At 36.2% G+C, this 21,273-nt stretch overlaps 2 protein-coding genes across 4 annotated transcripts in view; one reads left to right on the top strand and one right to left on the bottom strand.

Moving 5' to 3' along the window:
* gabrr3a (gamma-aminobutyric acid type A receptor subunit rho3a) overlaps positions 1-21,273 on the top strand; it is a 42,794-nt gene that overhangs the window by 5,598 nt on the left and 15,923 nt on the right. The window contains exons 2-5 of the mRNA NM_001128760.1: positions 605-717; positions 15,395-15,462; positions 17,729-17,952; positions 19,524-19,606. Coding sequence (NP_001122232.1) covers positions 605-717; positions 15,395-15,462; positions 17,729-17,952; positions 19,524-19,606 — 488 coding nt within the window. The remainder of the gene's footprint in view (positions 1-604; positions 718-15,394; positions 15,463-17,728; positions 17,953-19,523; positions 19,607-21,273) is intronic.
* The window catches only part of hhla2a.1 (HERV-H LTR-associating 2a, tandem duplicate 1), a 67,754-nt gene that overhangs the window by 32,705 nt on the left and 13,776 nt on the right, over positions 1-21,273 (bottom strand). For 2 of the 3 annotated variants that reach the window (XM_017357965.4, XM_073913956.1), the window contains exons 2-3: positions 20,350-20,387; positions 17,697-17,973 (exon numbers count right to left, since the gene is read on the bottom strand). In XM_017357965.4, coding sequence (XP_017213454.1) covers positions 17,697-17,739 — 43 coding nt within the window. In that variant the 5' untranslated portion in view covers positions 17,740-17,973; positions 20,350-20,387. The remainder of the gene's footprint in view (positions 1-17,696; positions 17,974-20,349; positions 20,388-21,273) is intronic. The other variant, XM_073913958.1, reaches the window with a different exon arrangement.

Here is a 21,273-nt window from a genome sequence, read left to right as displayed (position 1 = left end):
CTTTAACTACTTTAAAAAAAATGTTTGGATTGCATTTCTTAACTCCCAATGTCACTAGTTAACACACTCAATGCATTTTTCTTCAAAACATCCTATAATTTCTAAAATATCAGCCTTTAACAAATTGTTGATATGTCCATTTATGGTAAAAGTTCTGAAATTAATACACATTTACTACGAAAAATATGAAAATATGAAATGTAAGACCAATTTATTTTAAAACAATCAAAATAAATCATTTTGAACTGTAAATCATCCTTATTTTTTAAGTATGCCATAAAATATTTCAGATTCTCATTTAACATGCTTTCTTGTGTTTTTTTTCCACAATAAAACCAAAATCAAGTGTAGTAATGCAACAGGATTATGTTTGATTGATTTTTTGTAAACCAACAATGCTGTGTGTGTAAACCATTATTTAAACCAGTCAATCTTTTAATGACTTTAACAGTCATTATTTAAAACAGTAAAAACATGGTCAACCATTTGGTAGAGTAGGCAGTTAAAGGGTTTTAATTAGCGCTGGTTATTTACCCATTGTATTATTGCTTTTGTGCATCACATCATAAAACTAAAACCTCACCATTTTTTTTCTTTTAAACAGACGAATAGACTTTAAAACTAAGAAGTCTGACAGCACCAAATCTCTGCTGATTAAATCAGAGCAGCTCTTGAGAATCGAAGATCACGACTTCGCCATGAGGCCTGGTTTTGGAGGTGAGGGAATCCTGTCCTTTTAAAAGCCACTAATGAATTCATTTTCATAGTTTTTATTGTTTCTATATGTATGCTAGAATTCATGTTATCTTGGTGTCTTTGTTTGATGTCAATGACATTTTACTGAGCATGAAAACTCATTCAAGCGCACTTGGCACAAGAACATGTCGTGACATACAACAGCACTAATACAGAGGCACTATGAGGACAGATGGGACAATGTCAGGCGGCGGAGATAAGGGAGAAAAACAATGATGTGATTACCCAAAAAAAGAAAATCTCCTGATGGGAATCGTGATGCATTTTTTCAGATGGAAATCATCAACCTCACACACTATGACAGCAATTTTAATGATCACTTTTATATAAGTAGCAAGAAATTAAAACAGATAGACAGATGGACAGACGGTCGGATGGATGGGCAGGCGGACGGACAAATAGAGAAATGGATGGATTGGTAGTTGGATGCATAGATGGATAGACAAATTGATGGACAAGGACAGACAGATGAATATATTGATAAGTAGATTGATAATCAGGTGGTTGGATAGTTGGAGAGACAGATAAGTCTCTGGATAGACAAATGATTGATGAAAAGAAAAATGTGTAGACAGACATATTCATAGACAGAAAGATAGATTGAGCAATAGACAAGTGGACAGATGGATGAATTTATGGATGGATGGATGCATGGATGCATCTATGGATGGATAAATGGATGAATAGATCTACAGATGCATGGATGGATGGATGAATGGATGAATCTACAAATGGATGGATGGATGGATGGATGGATGGATGAATCTATAGACGGATGGATGGATGGATGGATCTGAGAATGGATGAATTTATGGATCGATCGATGGATCGATCAATCGACGGATGAATAGATCGATCGATTGACGAATAGATGGATGATGGATGGATGAATGGATGGATAGATCTAAAGATGGATGGATGTATTTACAAATGGATGGATGGATGGATGGATCTACGGAAGGATGGATGGATGGATAGATAGATAGATAGATAGATAGATAGATAGATAGATAGATAGATAGATAGATAGATAGATAGATAGATAGATAGATAGATAGATAGATAGATAGATAGATAGATAGATAGATAGATAGATAGATAGATAGATAGATCTACGGATGGATGGATGGATGGATGGATGGATGGTGGATCTACGGATGGATGGATGGATGGATGTATCTACAAATGGATGGATGGATGGATCTACGGAAAAATGAATGGAGGGATGAATCTATGGATGGATGGATGGATGGATGGTGGATCTACGGATGGTGGATCTATGGATGGATGGTGGATCTACTGATGGATGGATGGATCTACGGATGGATGAATGTACGGATTTATGAATCTACGGATCGACAGATGGATCGATCAATCGACGGACGAATGAATCAATCGATCAGCAGAAGGATGGACGGATCTACAAATGGATGGCTAGATGGATGGCTCAACAGAAGGATGGATGGATCTACGAATGAATGGATGGATCTACGAATGGATGGATCTACAAATGGATGAATCTACCGATGGATCAATTAATCGACGGATGAATGGATGGATCAATTGACGAATGGATGGATGGATCTAAAGATTGATGGATCTACGAAAAGATGGATGGATGGACAGACGGATGGATCTAAGAATGAATATAACTATAGATAGATTTATGGATGGATGATGGATCTACGGATGGATGGATCTATAGATGGATAAATGTACAGATGGATGAATCTACGAATTGACGGATGGATCGATCAATCAACGGATGAATGGATCAATTGATTGGCAGATGGATGGACAGATCTACAAATGATGGATAGATGATAGATCCACGGATGAAGGGATCTAAAGATGGATGGATGTATCTATGGATGGATGGATTTACAGATGGATGAATCTTTGAACAGATAGATGAATGGATCTATGGCTGGATGGACAGACAAATGGATAGATTGTTTGCTTGGCAGATGGAATAGATGAAAATAGGTGGAAAAAAAATAAGTAGATGGACAGACAGCGAGACAGACAGACAGACGCATGGGTGAATGGACAGTCAAGACTAATGATTGGCAGATAGCTGGACAAAAAGGAAAATTACAGGACTGACAAATAGAGTGAAGGAATGTAGAATTGTAGATGGACAGACAGATTTATGGACGGACGGAATGCACTTTCTGAATGCACTTTAAGCTTCTTATTTCATATAAAACATGCTGTGCCAATATCTGTTGTCTATTGGGGGATAACTCAGAGAAGGGGGTTAACTACTGGCCTCTGCCTCTGACTGAACTCATGATCGAGAGCTTTAAAAGTCACAGCAGGCCAAATGACCAGAATGTGACTCAGAGATTGTCAAAAATGTAGGTTAGAATGTCATACGTGGTGTGTCCGAATCAGTGGAGAGAAAAAAAAACACTCTGACCCAGATTAGTAGTAGTGCCAAGCGGACAATAGACTGAGGACAGATGTGTTTTATGCACAGTAATCTGGATTATAATCCCACTCTGTCTCTGAGAATGCCTGAGAATATAGCTAAATCTTACAGGCTAAACAAAGGTTGCAGTTTTAGAATAAGGACAGAGTGGAGCTGCCATTTGTTCAATCAAATAATCTGCTGGTATATTTGTGATTTGGGGTCCATTTAGGTAATGTTTGTGTAATGCATTTTAGAAGAAATACACTTGGGTATACTCACAAAAAATTAATTGTTTGATAAATGGCTGGTAGTTGGTATTACTATACAATTGCTAGCAGACTTGCATGTTCTGGATGATTATTTTAAGATGGTGCTATGTATAGTGCTCAGCATGTACGAGTACACACCATTTTGAACATTCAAATGAATATTTTTATCCATTTCTCAGTGAATATGGTTAATATATATTGGTACATCTGAACAAGACAGATTTTTAAACGGATATGTTTATTTCACAGAACATCTTTAGAAATGGAAAGATCATACATTTAAATTCACGCAAAATATTGCAAAAAAAAACAACCTACAAAATCACAACAAAATTGTATTTATTTTTTGTTTCTCTTGATTTCTGCTGTTTTTGAACATTTTATTTGGTATTTTTCCTAAATATTAATTTGAGCTAATAATATTTGAACCATTATTTTAAGTTATTTTGTTAGATTCGCTCCAGATTTGGCTTTAGCACTGACTTAACTAATGTATATGCACAAATCTAATATTGTAAAGCACCCAATGCAAAATATTTATTTAAATGAGAGATTTGTGAGGAGTGTACCCTTATATGCTGAGCACTGTAGGTTACTATACAGTGGATTGGGTAGACAGGGTATGCTGGATGGTTGTGTGATGGAAATTTTTTATATTGATGATCATATATTGATGACTGACAATTATATATATATATATATTGATGATTGGTTGAGGTTTAGGATCAAATGCATTATAATCATTACTGGTTGTTTAAGAGGTAAGGAGCGGTTTCTTATCTAAACATTGTAACATAGTCTTAACAAATGAGTGAGCTCATCCTTGGGATCATTTTCCTCACAGAGGCAGACTGATTATACTCAGAAAATTTTAAGCAATTAAAAGACAAACTTTGTTTGACTTTATTCTATTTTAGTCTTCACATTAAAATATATTTCTTGTGAACAGGAAGAATATAATTTGTCTTTACAGTTGCAAGGTGCAATTTGTTTGTCACATTATTCTGAGTTTATAGTGATCTTGGTGGTTCATATGGTTTCCCTTGTACAGATATATTAATTCTGAGCTAAAATGTTGGGTAAAATGGAAATTTTGAGGCCCAATCCCATTTCTATCTTTGTACTCCTATCCCTTCCTTTGACCCTTGAAACAGAGTGTGAATGGGAAGGGCTTCAACTTTTACCCCTTAAAAATGGGACACCACTACAGCACCTGCACACGTCATCATATGTCATCACGATCTCTTACTACAAATGAGATTGACATTTGCAACTAGGGATAATTAATATATAATTAATAAACTATATTATATTGAATCACTATAAAATTTATGTCAATAACAATAAAATGCTCTGGACTTTTTTGCTATATATATTAAAGCCAATGACACAGCAAAAATGTGCAACAATGGGAATTTAAAAGTGTGTTTATATTAGAGATGTACCAAATTTTTGGCCACCGAAAATTAATTGGCTGAAACTTTTATGTCATTTAGTGGACCCTCTAGTTTTTGTAGCTTCGGTCATTGTTGGGGTACTCTTTTAATTCTGGAAGCATGAACAACTTATTTTGAAATATATATTATTATCGTTCAATATGGAAAATAGTTAACGGGATTGCATTTTTGCCATCTCGCCCAGCCCTGATTGCAACTGCTGTAGTTATTCCAGTTGCGTTATGTTTTGGTATTTATCTTCAGGAAATCACTGAAGGCATTGATATCATGTTATCATAATGATATAATGTGGCAATAAGATCATAACTGTACTGTGCATTTACACAGTGGCCATATTTATCTAGGTAAACACATGACAGAACATCATAGCACACACTGTAAAAAGCTCATTCCCAGACACTAGACCTCACTGACAAGGTATTCCAGTGTCAGATGTGAAAGTATGTTGTGGGACTACTGTACAGGAGTTATTATTAGGGATTAGAGATAGTGAAATTTAGCAGGTTTTTTTTTTTTTTTTTTTTAAAGCATGACGTAAAACACGAGCGCCGTTATTAATATATTAGAACATGTGCTTGTTAGTTGTAAAAATTTGTAATAATGACAAAAAATACTAATTTGTGTATCTCTTAATTTCTGTGTGCAGCCATGTTTCCATTGTAGATGTATTTTGGTATCCTTTGGTTCCGAGTGTGGTCTTAAAAAAAATCTCAGTTTCAAGGGCTATCTAGCTCTTCCTCTAAGCCCTACGCCTTTAGGTTAAAGATAACTTGGACTGGTAAGGGTAGAAGGGTAAGCTAAGGGGTAGAATTGGGATTGGGCCTAAATGTAACAGCTTGATTTTACATAAAATAAAAACCAATTGCTATAAGTTTTAAGTAGTTCATTATTTTTTTTATTAACAACGTTTAAATCCACTTTGCATGGGTGACTTATTAGTAACCAAATGTGAGTGCTCAACTCAGTTTGACTTCCTTCTAAAACACTAAGAACTGCATTGGTTGTAAGATATTAATGTGTAAAATGTATAAGAACCCAACACTGATGCCCACAATGGTGACTTCAAAAAGCATCAGTTTAATCAATTTAATTTACCAAGTCATATATAATATTTGGTACAAAAATCAGCAGTATTGGCAGTTCAGCAAAATTAAAAAAAATTTCAAGTATCTTTTGTAGAGATATAAAACTGTAAAAGTAGTAGAAATCATTGAACTATTGCTCTACCTAAGAAAGTCATTGTCTTGACTAAATTGTACAAATACATTTATCTTCACTAAGATTTAAAAAATGACAAAAGCCGCTAGATTTCATGAATAATTTGAACATAATGAAAACAAGTGATCTTATTAGTTTTTATAAATGTAAGTGGATTGAACATAAAAAAGTTGTTCCAAAAAAAAAAAACTTAAGAATTGTGTTGTTTCAGCTCAATTTAAATAAGTAGTTTGAACAAACATTATTTTTTGAGTGCAAGTCAACTAAAAAAATTGTAAACACAGCTGTTTAATTTTACAGCATATTGTTAATCATTGTACTGAATTTTTAATATAGAACTTAAAAGAAAAACATGGTACATGTCCAAAAAGGTACTGTGGTACTTTTGTTGTTGTCGTTTTTTTCTGCTAATCCCTACACATGAACACAGAGATTGAGTTTTATTTTAGTCCAGATTAGGAGAACATCATTCGTGCTGCTGGTGGTCATGTGCTGCGAGTTAGGTCTTTGGTTGAGGGAGCTTTAATATCTCTTTTCAGATTTTAATTTGGGTGATGATGCCATTGTGTGAGCGTTTTGACATTTTGGTAATTCTTAATGTTTTATGCAGATATACAACTTTAACAACCAAGCTGTTCAGCTAAAGGTCTGGCAAGAGAAGACAATGTGTATTTCCTCTATTTACTAAAATAACAAAACCCTCTATCACACTTTCTCCAAACCTATATACTGTGGATTTCTGTAACAACTTAGCTTCATTTTTCTCTTCAAAAATTTATCAGCAAATTCTTTCCACTTCTGTTTTGAATTCATCTGTCCAAGTCATATTCACCCCTTCTCATTCATTCTTAGAATTTGTTTTACCCTCAGTAACTGAAGTATATAGTCTTATTCTTAAATCCAAACCATCTACCTGCATGTTAGACCCCGTACCTACTACTCTTGTAAAGGCCATACTCCCTTACCTGTCTCCTCTTATAACTGACATTATTCACTCCTCACTCAATACTGGTATTGTTCCTTCCTCTCTCAAAGTTGCTGCTGTTGCTACAATTTTAAAGAAACCTGGTTTAGATCCCAATAACCTAAATAACTTTCGTCCTATTTCTGACCTTCCATTCATCTCCAAAATTCTTTTAAAAACTGTCGATGCTCAACTTCACACTCATCTTTCCTGTAATAACTTATACGAACAATTCCAGTCTGGTTTTCGCCCAATAGCACTGAAACAGCTCTCCTCAAAATCCTCCTAGCCTCCTCCTCCTAGCAGCTGACTCCGGTTCACTATCCATTCTTCTTCTACTTGATCTAAGTGTGGCTTTCGACACAATATCACATAATATTCTTCTGGACAGGCTTGCTTCAATTGGCATTGGTAACACACCTCTCAGCTGGTTTCATTCTTGCACCTCTCAGGTCGCACTCAGTTCATTCAATTAAAGTCTTTCACCTTGTCATCTGTCCCCGTCACTACCAGCAAAGAGCTTAGAATGACCAAGAGGCGACACTCTAGTGTAATTTGGGAAAAAGCCACTAGAGGGCGCGGAGGCCATTATGCAAGGAAAACTCCAAAAGAGGCGAGGCAGTGGCGCAGTAGGTAGTGCTGTCGCCTCACAGCAAGAAGGTCGCTGGTTCGAACCTCGGCTCAGTTGGTGTTTCTGTGTGGAGTTTGCATGTTCTCCCTGCCTTCGCGTGGGTTTCCCCCGGGTGCTACGGTTTTCCCCCACAGTCCAAAGACATGTGGTACAGGTGAATTGTAGGCTAAATTGTGTATGTAAAGTGTATGTAAAGTGTATGAGTGTGTGTGTGAATGTGTGTGTGGATGTTTCCCAGAGATGGGTTGCAGCTGGAAGGGCATCCGCGGCGTAAAAACTTGCAAGATAAGTTGGCGGTTCATTCCGCTGTGGCGACACTGGATTAATAAAGGGACTAAGCCGACAAGAAAATGAATGAATGAACGAACTCCAAAAGAACAACAGCATATTAGACGTTTGTAAAATAAACTATTAAAAGTGCTGATGATTATGATAACAAATGTTGTATTGTCATCTTTCAGGTTGTATCTCGGCTTTAATGCGCTTTTTAAATAAATAAATAAAAAACAAAGCAGCAGCTTGCCATCGCGACAGTAAAGAGATCCTATAGACGGCCGATCCCTTTCACTCCAAAATGGCGGAATCCGGGGCTGTTGCAATGGAACGTTCTATTAAGTGTCGCCTCTTGGTCATTCTAAGCTCTTTGCTACCGGTGTCCCCCAGGGATCAGTTTTGGGTCCCCTGCTATTTATCATCTATGTTCTTCCACTTGGTTATATTTTCCGCAAACACCAAATCCAATTTCATTGCTGAGCAGATGACACCCAGCTCTACCTATCAACCAAACCCAACCACAAACTCCCACCTTCATCCCTTACTAATTTCTTTGCAGACATCAAATCCTGATTCACCTCAAACTTCCTGAGATTAAATGACAATGAAACTGAACTTCTCCTTATCGATCCACTTTAAATAAATCACATAGCTTTTTCATTCCGACAGAGGATTCTGTCATTAACCCCTCCCTTCAGGTTAAGTGTCTGCGGGTCTTCTTTGACAGCACCCTTTCATTCACTGCACATGTTAATAATGTCACCCGGTCCGCTTATTTCCGCCATCGAAATATACATCGTTTGCGTCCCTACCTCACACCTCATTAATCTACCATTCTTGTTCATAGTTAAGTCACATCACGTTTAGATTACTGTGATTCCCTTCTGTTTGGCCTCCCTAAAAAAAACTCTTCATAAATTACAACTGGTGCAAAACGCTGCAGCCCGTATTATCACAAAAACCCCCTCTGTCTGTCACATCACCCATTCTACAACAGCTTCACTGGCTTCCCATGTTTTTCAGAATTAGAAAATACTTCTTCTCACTTTTAAAGCCATCCACAATCTCACTCCTCCATACCTTGCTAATCTTGTTCATATCGCCACACCTTCTCGAACACTCAGGTCTTCTTCTTCCATTCACCCTCACTGTTCCCCCTGTCCACCTTGTCACCATGGGGAGCAGATCATTGAGCCACTCTGTTCCTCAGCTTTGGAATTCACTTCCTCCTGATCTCTGTAATTTAGACTCTATTTAGCAATTTAAATCCAAACTCAAAACAAATCTGTTTGAAATAGCCTATTTTCTTTGACCCGATTGTATTTTATTCTATTGTTTATATTGTGTTTTTATTTGAACTGATTGTTCTAGCTGTCCTGTACGGTGGCCTTGAGTGTCATGAAAGGCGCCTTTAAATAAAATGCATTATTATTATTATTATTGTTATTATTATTATTATTATTATTAGAGCTTTGAAGTTTCTCAAAAAAGCTTTGTTAGGCAAGAGTAAAATATGTGGTGAAATCTGATTTACAGATGTTTTCAGTAATGATGATTCTAGCAGATTGGAATCAGACACATCTTCTGATCTGTTCTCTTGAGAAAATGAGACAAGGCAGATGCTCTCCATGTGTCTTTGTTTAATTTAATGCAGCTGTTGAATGTCTGCAGATTAACGTGTTTACACTTTGATGCAAAAGAGGATTCAAAGCAGAATGCTTAATGCTGATAGACGCAACTATGAGCATTTCATTTCTTCCACTTTGTTAGGACAAAGCAAACTGCATATAGTCCTTCTCTCACAAATATTTATTCATCTGATTTGCTTAAAGCCTCCACTGACGAGCTGCAGATGTAAACGGGTGGTGATTTGATTGTTACTAACAGAGTTGATCTTGGTGAAATTAATGATTCTTTTGAATTTGGACAACAGAAATATGTTTGTGGTGAGATTTTTGATGTTTCGGGACATGTTGTTTTTAAATACCACTGAAAAAACTAATATCGTGCAGTTTTAAGCAGGCATTGACAATTGAACATGTAAAAAAATCAATGAATACTTAAATGAAGTCAGAATTATTAGCCCCCTTCAATTTTTTTTCTTCTTTTTTTTAAATAATTCCAAATGATGTTGAACAGAGCAAGGAAATTTTCACAGTATGTCTGATAATATTTTTTCTTCTGGAAAAAGCAGTTTTTATTTTTTAAACACCATTTAAGAAAAATTATTAGCCCTTTTAAGCTATATTTTTTTCTCGATAATCTACAGAACAAACCATCATTATACAATAACTTCCTAATTACCCTAAACTGCCTAGTTAACCTAATTAACCTGTTTAAGCCTTTAAATGTCACTTTAAGCTGTATAGAAGTGTCTTGAAAAATATCTAGTCAAACATTATTTACTGTCATCATGACAAAGATAAATAAATCAGTTATTAGAGATGTTATTAAAACTATTATGATTAGAAATAAGTTTAATAAATAATAAAAAACATAACACATTAATGCCTTACAGTTCAGTAAATCTGTCAGATTACTTGAGAAACTACTCCTGCTAATTCATAAAGGAGTCACTTTAGAGGAAAGAGTCATTGCTGTTGTCAGAATCATTGGTTACATTTGCTTTACTAAAAGATCTAGTTGATAGGAGTCATTAGTTTGAAAAAAAGAATCAGATTCATTTAATCGCAGAGATGCCCAAAGTAGGGCCTGCGGGCTAAAGTTGGACCATGGTAACCTTTGATTTAGCCCGCCATCCCATCTGAGAAGAGAGGGAGAATGTTGAGGATAGTTTAGAGATTATCCTTTCAAAACTAAGGCAACTGTTTGTTTGTTTGTTTTAACGTTAAAAGCTAACTGAAATTGAATGCTACAATTAAGCTGTGTAAATTAATCAGATTTAGTTTAAATGTACATACTGTCACCCGACAGGTAGAGGACAAATGAAGGCAAAGGCAGATTCTGCATGACTAGTGTATTCAGCATTGAGCTCCACTGTTATAAATGTGATTGTTTTTGTTTTCCTTGCAATCAGATACTATTTTAGAAGTTTTACTGCATTAGTTAAGCATTAATTTAAATTAGCATTTAAATTAATGTTTTCCAAAAAATTAGGAAATAACCGATGGCATCTTTAATGCAATATAGTTTGTTATATTTACCTTCGGCCCGCGGCTCTCAATGATATTTGGTTTTTTGCTACACTAAATCCAACCAGATGAAAAGAGTCATCAGTCTGTGATGTGAATCAGATACACTGATTTTGTTATAAGTTTTTCACTCAATAAAAACAACTGGCTCATAAGGGTCATCAGCTTGTGATGTGAATCAGATTCACTGATTACACTGTAAGTTTTTGAACAACTCAGAAGAGTTATTTGCAAAAAAAAAGATTTAGCTCATAAGAGTCAGTAGCATGTTATGTGAATCATATTAACTGGTCACATTGCACGTATCTGATTAACTAAAAAACAGTTCATAGCAGTCATTAGCTTGTAAAATAAATCAGATTCATTGATTGTGTACTATTTGATTCGCTAAAAATAAAACGTTCATACGAATCGTTAGTTTGGAATGAGAATCAGATTCACAGGTTGCACTGTAAGTGTTTAATTCACTAAAATAGTTTGTCAGAGTCATTAGCTTGTTATGTGAATCATTTTCACTGGTCACATTGCATGTATTTGATTCACTAAAAGAACCACTTCATTTACAGTAGTCACCTAGTTTGTAACATGTTTTATATTATACATATATTTGTATAATATTTTTAATATACAAAAAAGAACCAATTCATAAGAATCATTACCCTGTGACAAGTTAAACTTGACTGCTCAGTATGAATTTGATTCACTAAAAACACCCAGCTCAAAAAGTGTCATCAGCAAGATTCACTGATTATACTGCTTATTACTGCTTTATGAGCTTTTGACCAGCTCAGAAGAGTCATGAGTAAAAAAAATTAGCTCATAAGAGTCATTAGCATAGTATGTGAGTCAGATTCACTAGTCACACTGCAAGTATCTGATTCGCTAAAAGAACCAGCTCATAAGAATCATTAGCCTGTGACAGAAATCACAGGTGATTCCAAAGTATGTATTTGATTCACTAAAAACAACCAGCTCAAAAGAGTCATCAGTCTGTGATGTGAATTAAATTCACTGATTACGCTGTAAGACTCATGAGAGTCATTAGCTAGAAACTGATTTTGCTGTAAGTTGTTGATTCCATTAAATCAACCAGCAAATAAGAGTCATCAGGTGGTAATGTGAATCAGATTTACGTATAAAACTGTAAGTATTTGACTCTATAAAAAAGAATCAGTTCATAAGAATCATTAGCCTGTGACAGAAATCCAACTTGACTGCTTGGTATGTATTTGATTCACTAAAAACAACCAACTCAAAAGAGTCATCAGCCTGTAATGTGATTCGAATACACTGATTATGCTGTAAGTTTGTGATTCTATAACAACAACTGGCTCATAAGAGATCAGATTCACTGATTATGCTGTAAGCATTTGACCAGCTCAGAAGAGTCATAAGCAAAAAAAATTAACTCATAAGGGTCTTTAGCATGTTATGTGAGTCAGATTCTCTAGTCACATTGCATGTACCTGATTCACTAAAAGAACCAGTTCATAAGAATCATTAGCCTGTGACAGAAATCACACTTGATTGCTTGGTATGTATTTGATTCACTGAAAACAAGGATTCAAATGAGTCATCAGTCTATAATCTGAGCCAAATACACTGATTATTCTGTAAGTTTTTGACTCAATAACAACAACAAGCTTATAAGAATCATAAGCTTGTAGTGTGAATCAGATTTACTGATTGAACTAAGCATTTAACTCTGTAATACAATCAGCTCGTAAGAGTCATTAGCTACTAAGATGAATCAGATTCACTGGTTACTCACAGCTGCATGTATCAGATTCACTAAAAGAACCAGTCCATTCAATTAAAACAACTAGCTCATAAGAATCATCAGCTCAAAATGTAAATCATATTCACTGATTATGCTGCAAGTGATTCATAAGAATCATTAGCATGTGACAGAAATCACACTTGATTGCTTGGTATATATTTGATTCACTAAAAACAAAAAGAGTCGCCAGTCTATGATATAAATCAGATTCACTGATTACGCTGTAAGACTCATGAGAGTCATTTGCTTGTTACATGAATCAGATTCACCGGTCACAATGCATGTATTTAATTCATTAAAAGCACCATTACATAAGAGTCATCAGCTTGTGATGTGAATCTGATTCACTTGTCATGCTGTAAGCTTTTGACCAGCTCAGAAGAGTCATAAGCAAAAGAGAATGAACTCTAAAGGGGCTTTAGTATGTTTAGTATGTTATGCAAGTCAGAGTCACTAGTAACATTGTATGTACCTAATTCACTAAAAGATCCAGTTCATAAGAAAAATTAGCCTGTGACAGAAATCACACTTGATTGCTTGGTATGTATTTGACTCACTGAAAACAAGGATTCAAAGGAGTTATCAGCCTGTAATGTGAGCCAAATACACTGACTATGCTGTAAGTTTTGACTCAATAACAACAACCAGCTCATAAGAATCATAAGCTTTTAGTGTGAATCAGATTTACTGATTGAACTAAGCATTTAACTCTGTAAAACAACCAGCTCGTAAGAGTCATTAGCTTTTAAGATGAATCAGATTCACTGGTCACTCACCGATGCATGTATCAGATTCACTAAAAGAACCAGTCCATTCAATTAAAACAACTAGCTCATAAGAATCATCAGCTCAAGATGTGAATCAGATTCACTGAGTATGCTGTATAAGTGATTCATAAGAATCATTAGCATGTGACAGAAATCACACTTGATTGCTTGGTATATATTTGATTCACTAAAAACAAAAAGATTCGCCAGTCTATGATATAAATCAGATTCACTGATTACGCTGTAAGACTCAAAAGAGTCATTTGCTTGTTACATGAATCAGATTCACCGGTCACAATGCATGTATTTAATTCATTAAAAGCACCATTACATAAGAGTCATCAGCTTGTGATGTGAATCTGATTCACTTGTCATGCTGTAAGCTTTTGACCAGCTCAGAAGAGTCATAAGCAAAAGAGAATGAACTCTAAAGGGGCTTTAGTATGTTATGCGAGTCAGAGTCACTAGTAACATTGCATGTACCTAATTCACTAAAACATCAAGTTCATAAGAATCATTAGCCTGTGACAGAAATCACACTTGATTTCTTGGTATGTATTTTATTCACTGAAAACAAGGATCAAAGGAGTCATCAGTCTGTAATGTGAGGGAATACACTGATTATGCTGTAAGTTTTTGACTCAATAACAACAACCAGCTCATAAGAATCATAAGCTTGTAGTGTGAATCAGATTTACTGATTGAACTAAGCATTTAACTCTGTAAAACAACCAGCTCTTAAGAGTCATTAGCTTTTAAGATAAATCAGATTCACGGGTCACTCACCGCTGCATGTATCAGATTCACTAAAAGAACCAGTCCATTCAATTAAAACAACTAGCTCATAAGAATCATCAGCTCAAAATGTGAATCAGATTCACTGATTATGCTGTAAGTGATTCATAAGAATCATTAGCATGTGACAGAAATCACACTTGATTGCTTGGTATGTATTTGATTCACTCAAAACAAAAAGAGTCAAAAGAGTCACCAGTCTATGATGTGAATCAGATTCACTGATTACGCTGTAAGACTCATAAGAGTAACATGCTTGTAACATGAATCAGATTCACTGATCACAATGCATGCATTTAATTCACTAAAAGTATTATTACATAAATTTGTGATTTTAATTAGACTCACTAAAAAGAACCAGTTACAATCAAGTTTTTGACTCTGTAAAACAACCAGCTCATGAGAGTCATTAGCTTCTTCCATAAAATAGATTCACTGGTCACTTATTGCCGCATACTTTATATCTGATTTACTAAAAGAACCAGATCATGAGAATCATTGGCCTTGATTGCTTAGTATACATTTGATTTAATAAAAACAACCAGCTTAAAAGAGTCATTTAGTCTATGATGTGAATCAGATTCAATGATTACGCTGTAAGACTCATAAGAGTCATTTGCTTGTTGCATGAATTAGATTCACATATAACAATGCATTTAATTCACTACATGTACCATTACATAAGAGTCATTAGTTTGTGATTTGAATCAGACTCACTGATTGCTCGTTCACTAAAAAGAACCACTTACACTTATCAACTCATGATGTGAATCACATTCTCTGGTCATGCTGCCTGTTATTGCATCAAAAAGAAGATCAACCACCATAAAAGTCAACAGTTCGGTTAGTGTTTTTCATTTTAAGCATGATCTTCCTCATTTCTGCCCACATTTCTTCTGTTTGTGACACTGGTCAGGTTCGGCTATTCCAGTGGGCATCGATGTGCAAGTGGAGAGCATTGACGGCATTTCAGAGGTCAATATGGTGAGTGTCTGCTCTTTTATAAATTACTTCTAACCTTTAACCTGTCGTTGAGCTCTGCACGCCTTCACGCCTGCGAGCCTTCTTCACGCTCGTCACACATCAAGCTTAAATCCTCAGTCATTTAAACAGATTGGATTCACCACTGAGGCAGAGGGCAAAGGTGAAAATCATCACGCAGCAAAGACTATGAACATGTGCAGAATAGCATGCTAAATCCATTGAGGTGTTCATGTGGGATTCATCATGATGTTCTCAAGCACATTTCTATTATATTTGCTTTTATGTTATGTTTGTGCTTTATTTCTTGCTTGCTTTAGAAATTAAACACCTGATCTTGGAATTGCTACACTGTAAAAAGCGATTAATTGACTTTACTTAAAAATGAGAGAGTAAACCCGTTGCTTGATTATTAAGTAAAGAAATTATGCGCATAGTTATAAAGTTAAGTTGATGGGTTTAATGACTTTAAGTAAAATTAAGTTGTTGCTTTAAAGGCAATGGGTTTACTCACTTTTTTAAAGTAAACTTACTGATCGCTTTTTACAGTGTAGTTTAGAATAATGCAGAAAACCATTTTTTATTACATTTTTCTGTTATAAGACACATTTCTTTCTATTTTTGCTCTGCGTACTGTTTATCTTTTTTTATGTATGCAAGTTCTATTTCGATTTTTGTTTCTTAATATTATTTTAGTGCTGCACAAAAATGAATGGCAAATAATCACATCTTGTAGAGTCATAATTTGCTCTAGAAAGTGAGCTTAATTTGCAGAATGGTTTGCTCCGTCTATACAGTTTACATGCTGATATGTTTAGTTTTGTACATTTGCAGATTTCACCTCTATTCCTTTGTTTGTAATGTTTGGAAGGAATTGGAAAGAAACCTGACTCAATTTATCGCCCGACATTCTGATAGTACAGCATCCAAAAGTTTGTTTTGACTTAAAATATGTGTGTTTACTGTGTATAGTTATTATGTACATATCAATACACACATGCATGCATGTATTTGAGGAAATGTTCATTTATATTTAGATATAAAATTTAAATGAATATGATTCAAATTAAATATAAATTTAAACATCTATGTAACAATGGCTTTGGGGAATTTAGTTTTAATGTATGTGTGTGTGTATCACAGACACACACACACACACACACACACACTCACCGGCCCCTTTATTAAGTACATCTGTCCAACTTTCTAATCAGCCAATCACATGGGAGAAACTTAATGCATTTAGGTATGTCAACATGGTCAAGACAATCTGCTGCAGTGACTTTGAATGTAGCATGGTTGTTGGTGAAAGAAGGGTGGGTCTTAGAAACTGCTGATCTACTGGCATTTTCATGCACAACCATCCGTGATATCCAGTGATTGGCAGTTCTGTGGGTGCAAATGCCTTGTTGATGCCAGAGGTCAGAGGAGAATGGCCAGACTGGTTTCAGCTGATAGAAAGACAACAATAACTCAAATAACCACTTGTTACAACCGAGGTCTGCAGAAGAGCATCTCACCAGACATCAATACAATAAAGCACCTTTTGGATGTGGTGGAATAGGAGATTCGCATCATGGAAGTGCAGCCAACAAATCTGCGGCAACTGCGTGATGCTTTCATGTCAAAATTTACCAAGATCTCTGAGAAATATTTCCAGTACCTGTTTGAATCTATGCCACGAAGGATTAAAAGGCAGTTCTAAAGGCAAAAGGGGTCCAACTCAGTACTAGTAAGGTGTATCTAATAAAGTGGCCGGTGAATGTGTGAGTGTGTATATACATGTATAAAATACACACACATATACTATGTCAAAACAAACTTTTATTTTAGATGTGATTAATCATGATTAAATTTTGCCCAGCACTAATTATTCTATTTATTGTCCTTTTACTAAGTTTTGTTTAATTTTTTGTTCCTTTTTATTTTCACATTCTCAAGCTATATTTTTCTGCTTCTCATTTTATTCCTCCTAAGTACTAATATGCATTTATTTTTATTTTTTTTTATTTGTAGAATTCTTTTACTTACATATTTTTTTTATTTTACTCAAGCAACAATTTAGATTTATTTTATTGACTTTTTTATTTACATTTTTTTTTATAAATTAAATTAAATTAAATTAATTCACAATTGTAAGTAGGTGTGTTAGGCAGTGAAAACAAATATTTGGCAGCAGGTATAATCATATACACAATAACAATGAAAGTATTAGGGAGTGTCTAATGCAAACTCACCAGATGCGCTCTCATGTCTTTTGTGGGCATAGGACTTCACCATGACACTGTACCTCAGGCATTACTGGCAGGACGACAGGCTGGCCTTCCCCTCCAGCAATAACAAGAGCCGAACATTTGACGCGCGGCTGGTGAAAAAGATCTGGGTGCCAGACGTCTTCTTTGTTCACTCCAAGCGTTCCTTCATTCATGACACGACCATGGAAAACATCATGCTCAGAGTCTTTCCAGACGGGAACATTCTTTACAGCGTCAGGTACCGCATCAAGCCTCTTTTCTGAAACCAGATGTTTTCACAAGAGCTGTAAGCTGGCAGTTTCCCTGGGGCGTTTAGACATTTCACAAGGAGGAAATGAGATGTTTTAAGATCTCTACCGTTCAAGTAAAGTGTGTGATGAAAGGCACATCCACCCAAATATAAGAAAAACAGTTATTGCCGCCATTTACTCCACCTTGCTTCATTCCAAACCTGTCTGAACAACTTTTTTCTGTGAAACACAATATTTGATATTTTGAGGAATTCTCCATAAAGGTGCATATTAAGGGTCCTTATTCTACGCGCTGTCGAAATTCTTAATTCTGATTGATTACAAGTATTTAATGCACAGGTCAATTTTGACCATAGCATGGGCGTTGCTAGGCCTATTTTAGGGAGGCTGTAGCCCCCTATATTTCTACTCAGACCCCCTAAATCCTTTTAACATGTGATGTTTTTCAAGTGACAAGTGCAAGAGGGTTTCCTTCATTTTCTATGGCGTCTGTCGTAATCAGGTAACCATCAACTGTTTTCTTGGAGGATGACAAATGAATAAATGATTGCTGCAGCTCCGATGCAAGTTTATGGAGAAAAAGCACTGCAGTGTTTGGGTGCACTTTGTTTGTCTCAGGTAAATTAGTCTGCCGTCACTACTGAAATGTGTAAATTCCATACAAAGTGTGAAGCAGATTGGTTAGTTCTACTTGCATGAACCGTGATGCGCTCACGCCATTCAGAAAAGCTCAGATGTTTTTTAACTAGGTGTACCTGGAAAATGTGTGCGTGTCGTGTGCGGTGCTTGCACACCGCATGCGTCCAATGAAAACGACAAACTTACACCCTAAGCTTATCAGCATTCCTTCCAAGGCGCACGCTTAGCAGCCACATTTTAATAAAACTATAGCTCTCATACCAAAACTTTATACCGAATCTGATTTTTAATTGATATTGACACTGGTGTTCGGTCAATAAATATTTACTTATATCGCATGTCTTTGGACTGGAAAGCACTGGAGTTTCCTCCACAGGGGGGTACAGGTATAGGTGATTTGAATAAGTACTGTATGTGTGTGAATGAATGTGTATGGGTGTTTCCCAGTACTGGGTTGCAGCTGAAGGGCATCCGCTTTGTAAAACATACGCCAGAATAGTTGATGGTTCATTCCGCAGCGGTGACCCCTGGTGAATAAAGGTACTAAGACGAAGGAAAATGAATGACTGAATAAATGTTAATTCCATTATTAAAATAAAGAAATACTTCCAACCTTTTAGTGAACATTATCAGCGCACATCTGCATCTCATTTAGGTTTCACAGAGGAAAGTCACATTCCCCTTTATTTACTTTAACTGACAAATGAGGTGTGGCGTTTTCTCAATGCTCCTGATTAGTTGGACGAGTTGTAATTTTCCAAGAAGTGCCCGGCCTGTGTACACTGCAAGTGTCGACTTGTGTGTGTGATCAGGTGTGCATGAGGAAACTTTTCAGCTCAATTCTTCTGAAACCTTTCTTAAACGTGTGTGTGTTGGGACAGTTTCAGTGTGTTTGTAAGTGATATGTTATGAACTGCAGAATCACAGTGACGGCCCTCTGCTCCATGGACTTCAGCCGCTTCCCACTGGACACACAGAACTGCTCTCTGGAGCTGGAGAGCTGTGAGTATGAGCATGAGTGTGTGTGTGTGTGTGTGTGACAGAGAGAGAGAAAGAGAGACAGAGAGACAGAGAGAGAGAGAGAGAGAGAGAGAGTGTGTAAGCATCTGTCTGTATGTGTGCGAGAGTAGGAGAGTGTGTCTGCATGTGTGTGTGCATCACTCTCTGAATAAGAGAGTGAGTGAGTAAACACCTGTTTCAGTGTGTGTGTGTGTGTGTGTGTGTGTGTGTGTGTGAGCGTCTGTTTGTATGTGTGTGTGTGAGAGAGTATGTGAAAGTGTGTGTGCGCGCATTTGTCTGTTTCAGTGCTTGTGTGCAACCATCTGTCTGCATGTGCGTCTATGCATGTGTATTTGTGTGTATGTGAGCATGTGTCTGTGAGTGAGAAAGAGAGAGAGAGAGAGAGAGAGAGTGTGTGTGTGTGTGTGTGTGTGTGTGTGTGTGTGTGTGTGTGTGTGTGTGTGTGTGTGTGTGTGTGTGTGCGTCTGTCTATGTATGTGTGTATACTGGTTTAGCTTTACCTTTACAATGACTGAGGAAATGTAATGTATCTGTGTATGTGTGTGAGTGAGTGTGTGTGTGTGGGTGTGTGTGTGTACACTCCACAATAAGTACCAACACAGGACAAGGAAATCATTAACCAAAGCACTTGTTCTCAGTACACCTGTAAATACATCCTAAATCCTCTGTTGTGATAAAGAGACATTGTCACCCAAAATTGAACTGTTCTGTCATAATTTACTCACCCTCATGTTGTTTCAAACCCCCATGACTGACTTTCTTTCTGAAACATAAAAAGAAGACATTTCACAGAATGTTCACACTGCTCACTACATGAGGATTTGCTTTAATCCCTCAAATCTTTAACATGCACAAAATCACACACTACAATATCTTATTAAAGTTGCCCTGTAGAGCCTTGAAATATATATTCACTGTGTTGATATAATTTCCAGTAAAACGGTAAGGGCATGGCATATTGAGCAGCCAATCCCCCTTTAAAAACAGCCAGTAGTATTTGGTTTGTATTACTTCTCCACCAGAATCTATTATTAATATATGCTCTTAATGTCCTCCATATTGCTAGAAATTTTTTAATTCAGTGCAAAATTTAAAGGTAGCACAGAAGCTCAGTGGTTAGCACTTTCACCTTACAGCAAGGTCGCTGGTTCGAGTCCCAGTTGGGTAAGTTGGCATTTCTGTGTGGAGATTGCATGTTCTCCCTGTGTTGGCGTGGGTTTCTTCTGGGTGCTCGGTTTCCCCCACAGTCCAAAGACATGCACTATTAGGTGAATTAGGTAAACAAAATTGGCCATAGTGTTTGACAGTAAATGTGAGAGTGTATGGGTGTTTCCCAGTACTGGGTTGCGGCTGGAAGGGCATTCACTGCGTAAAACATTTGCTGGAACAGTTAGTGGTTCATTCCGCTGTGCTGACCCCTGATAAATAAGGGACTAAGCTGAAGGAAAACCAAATGAAAATGCCAACCTAGCAAGGCTTGAACCAGCAACCTTCTTGCTGTAAGGTGACAGTGCTACTCACTGCTCCACCACTAGTTAATTCATTTATTCATTACTAAATTAATTAAAATTAAATTAAATAAAACTAAACAAAAAACTAAAAGTAAAATAAAATAAAATTTGATTAAATTAAAATAAATAAATAACTAA

This window comes from Danio rerio, chromosome 10 (assembly GCF_049306965.1).
Source record: "Danio rerio strain Tuebingen ecotype United States chromosome 10, GRCz12tu, whole genome shotgun sequence".
In the NCBI taxonomy this organism is placed as follows: Eukaryota; Metazoa; Chordata; class Actinopteri; order Cypriniformes; family Danionidae; genus Danio; species Danio rerio.
The sequence above is the reverse complement of the archived record's forward strand: the minus strand, read 5'-3'. Positions and strand labels throughout refer to the sequence as shown.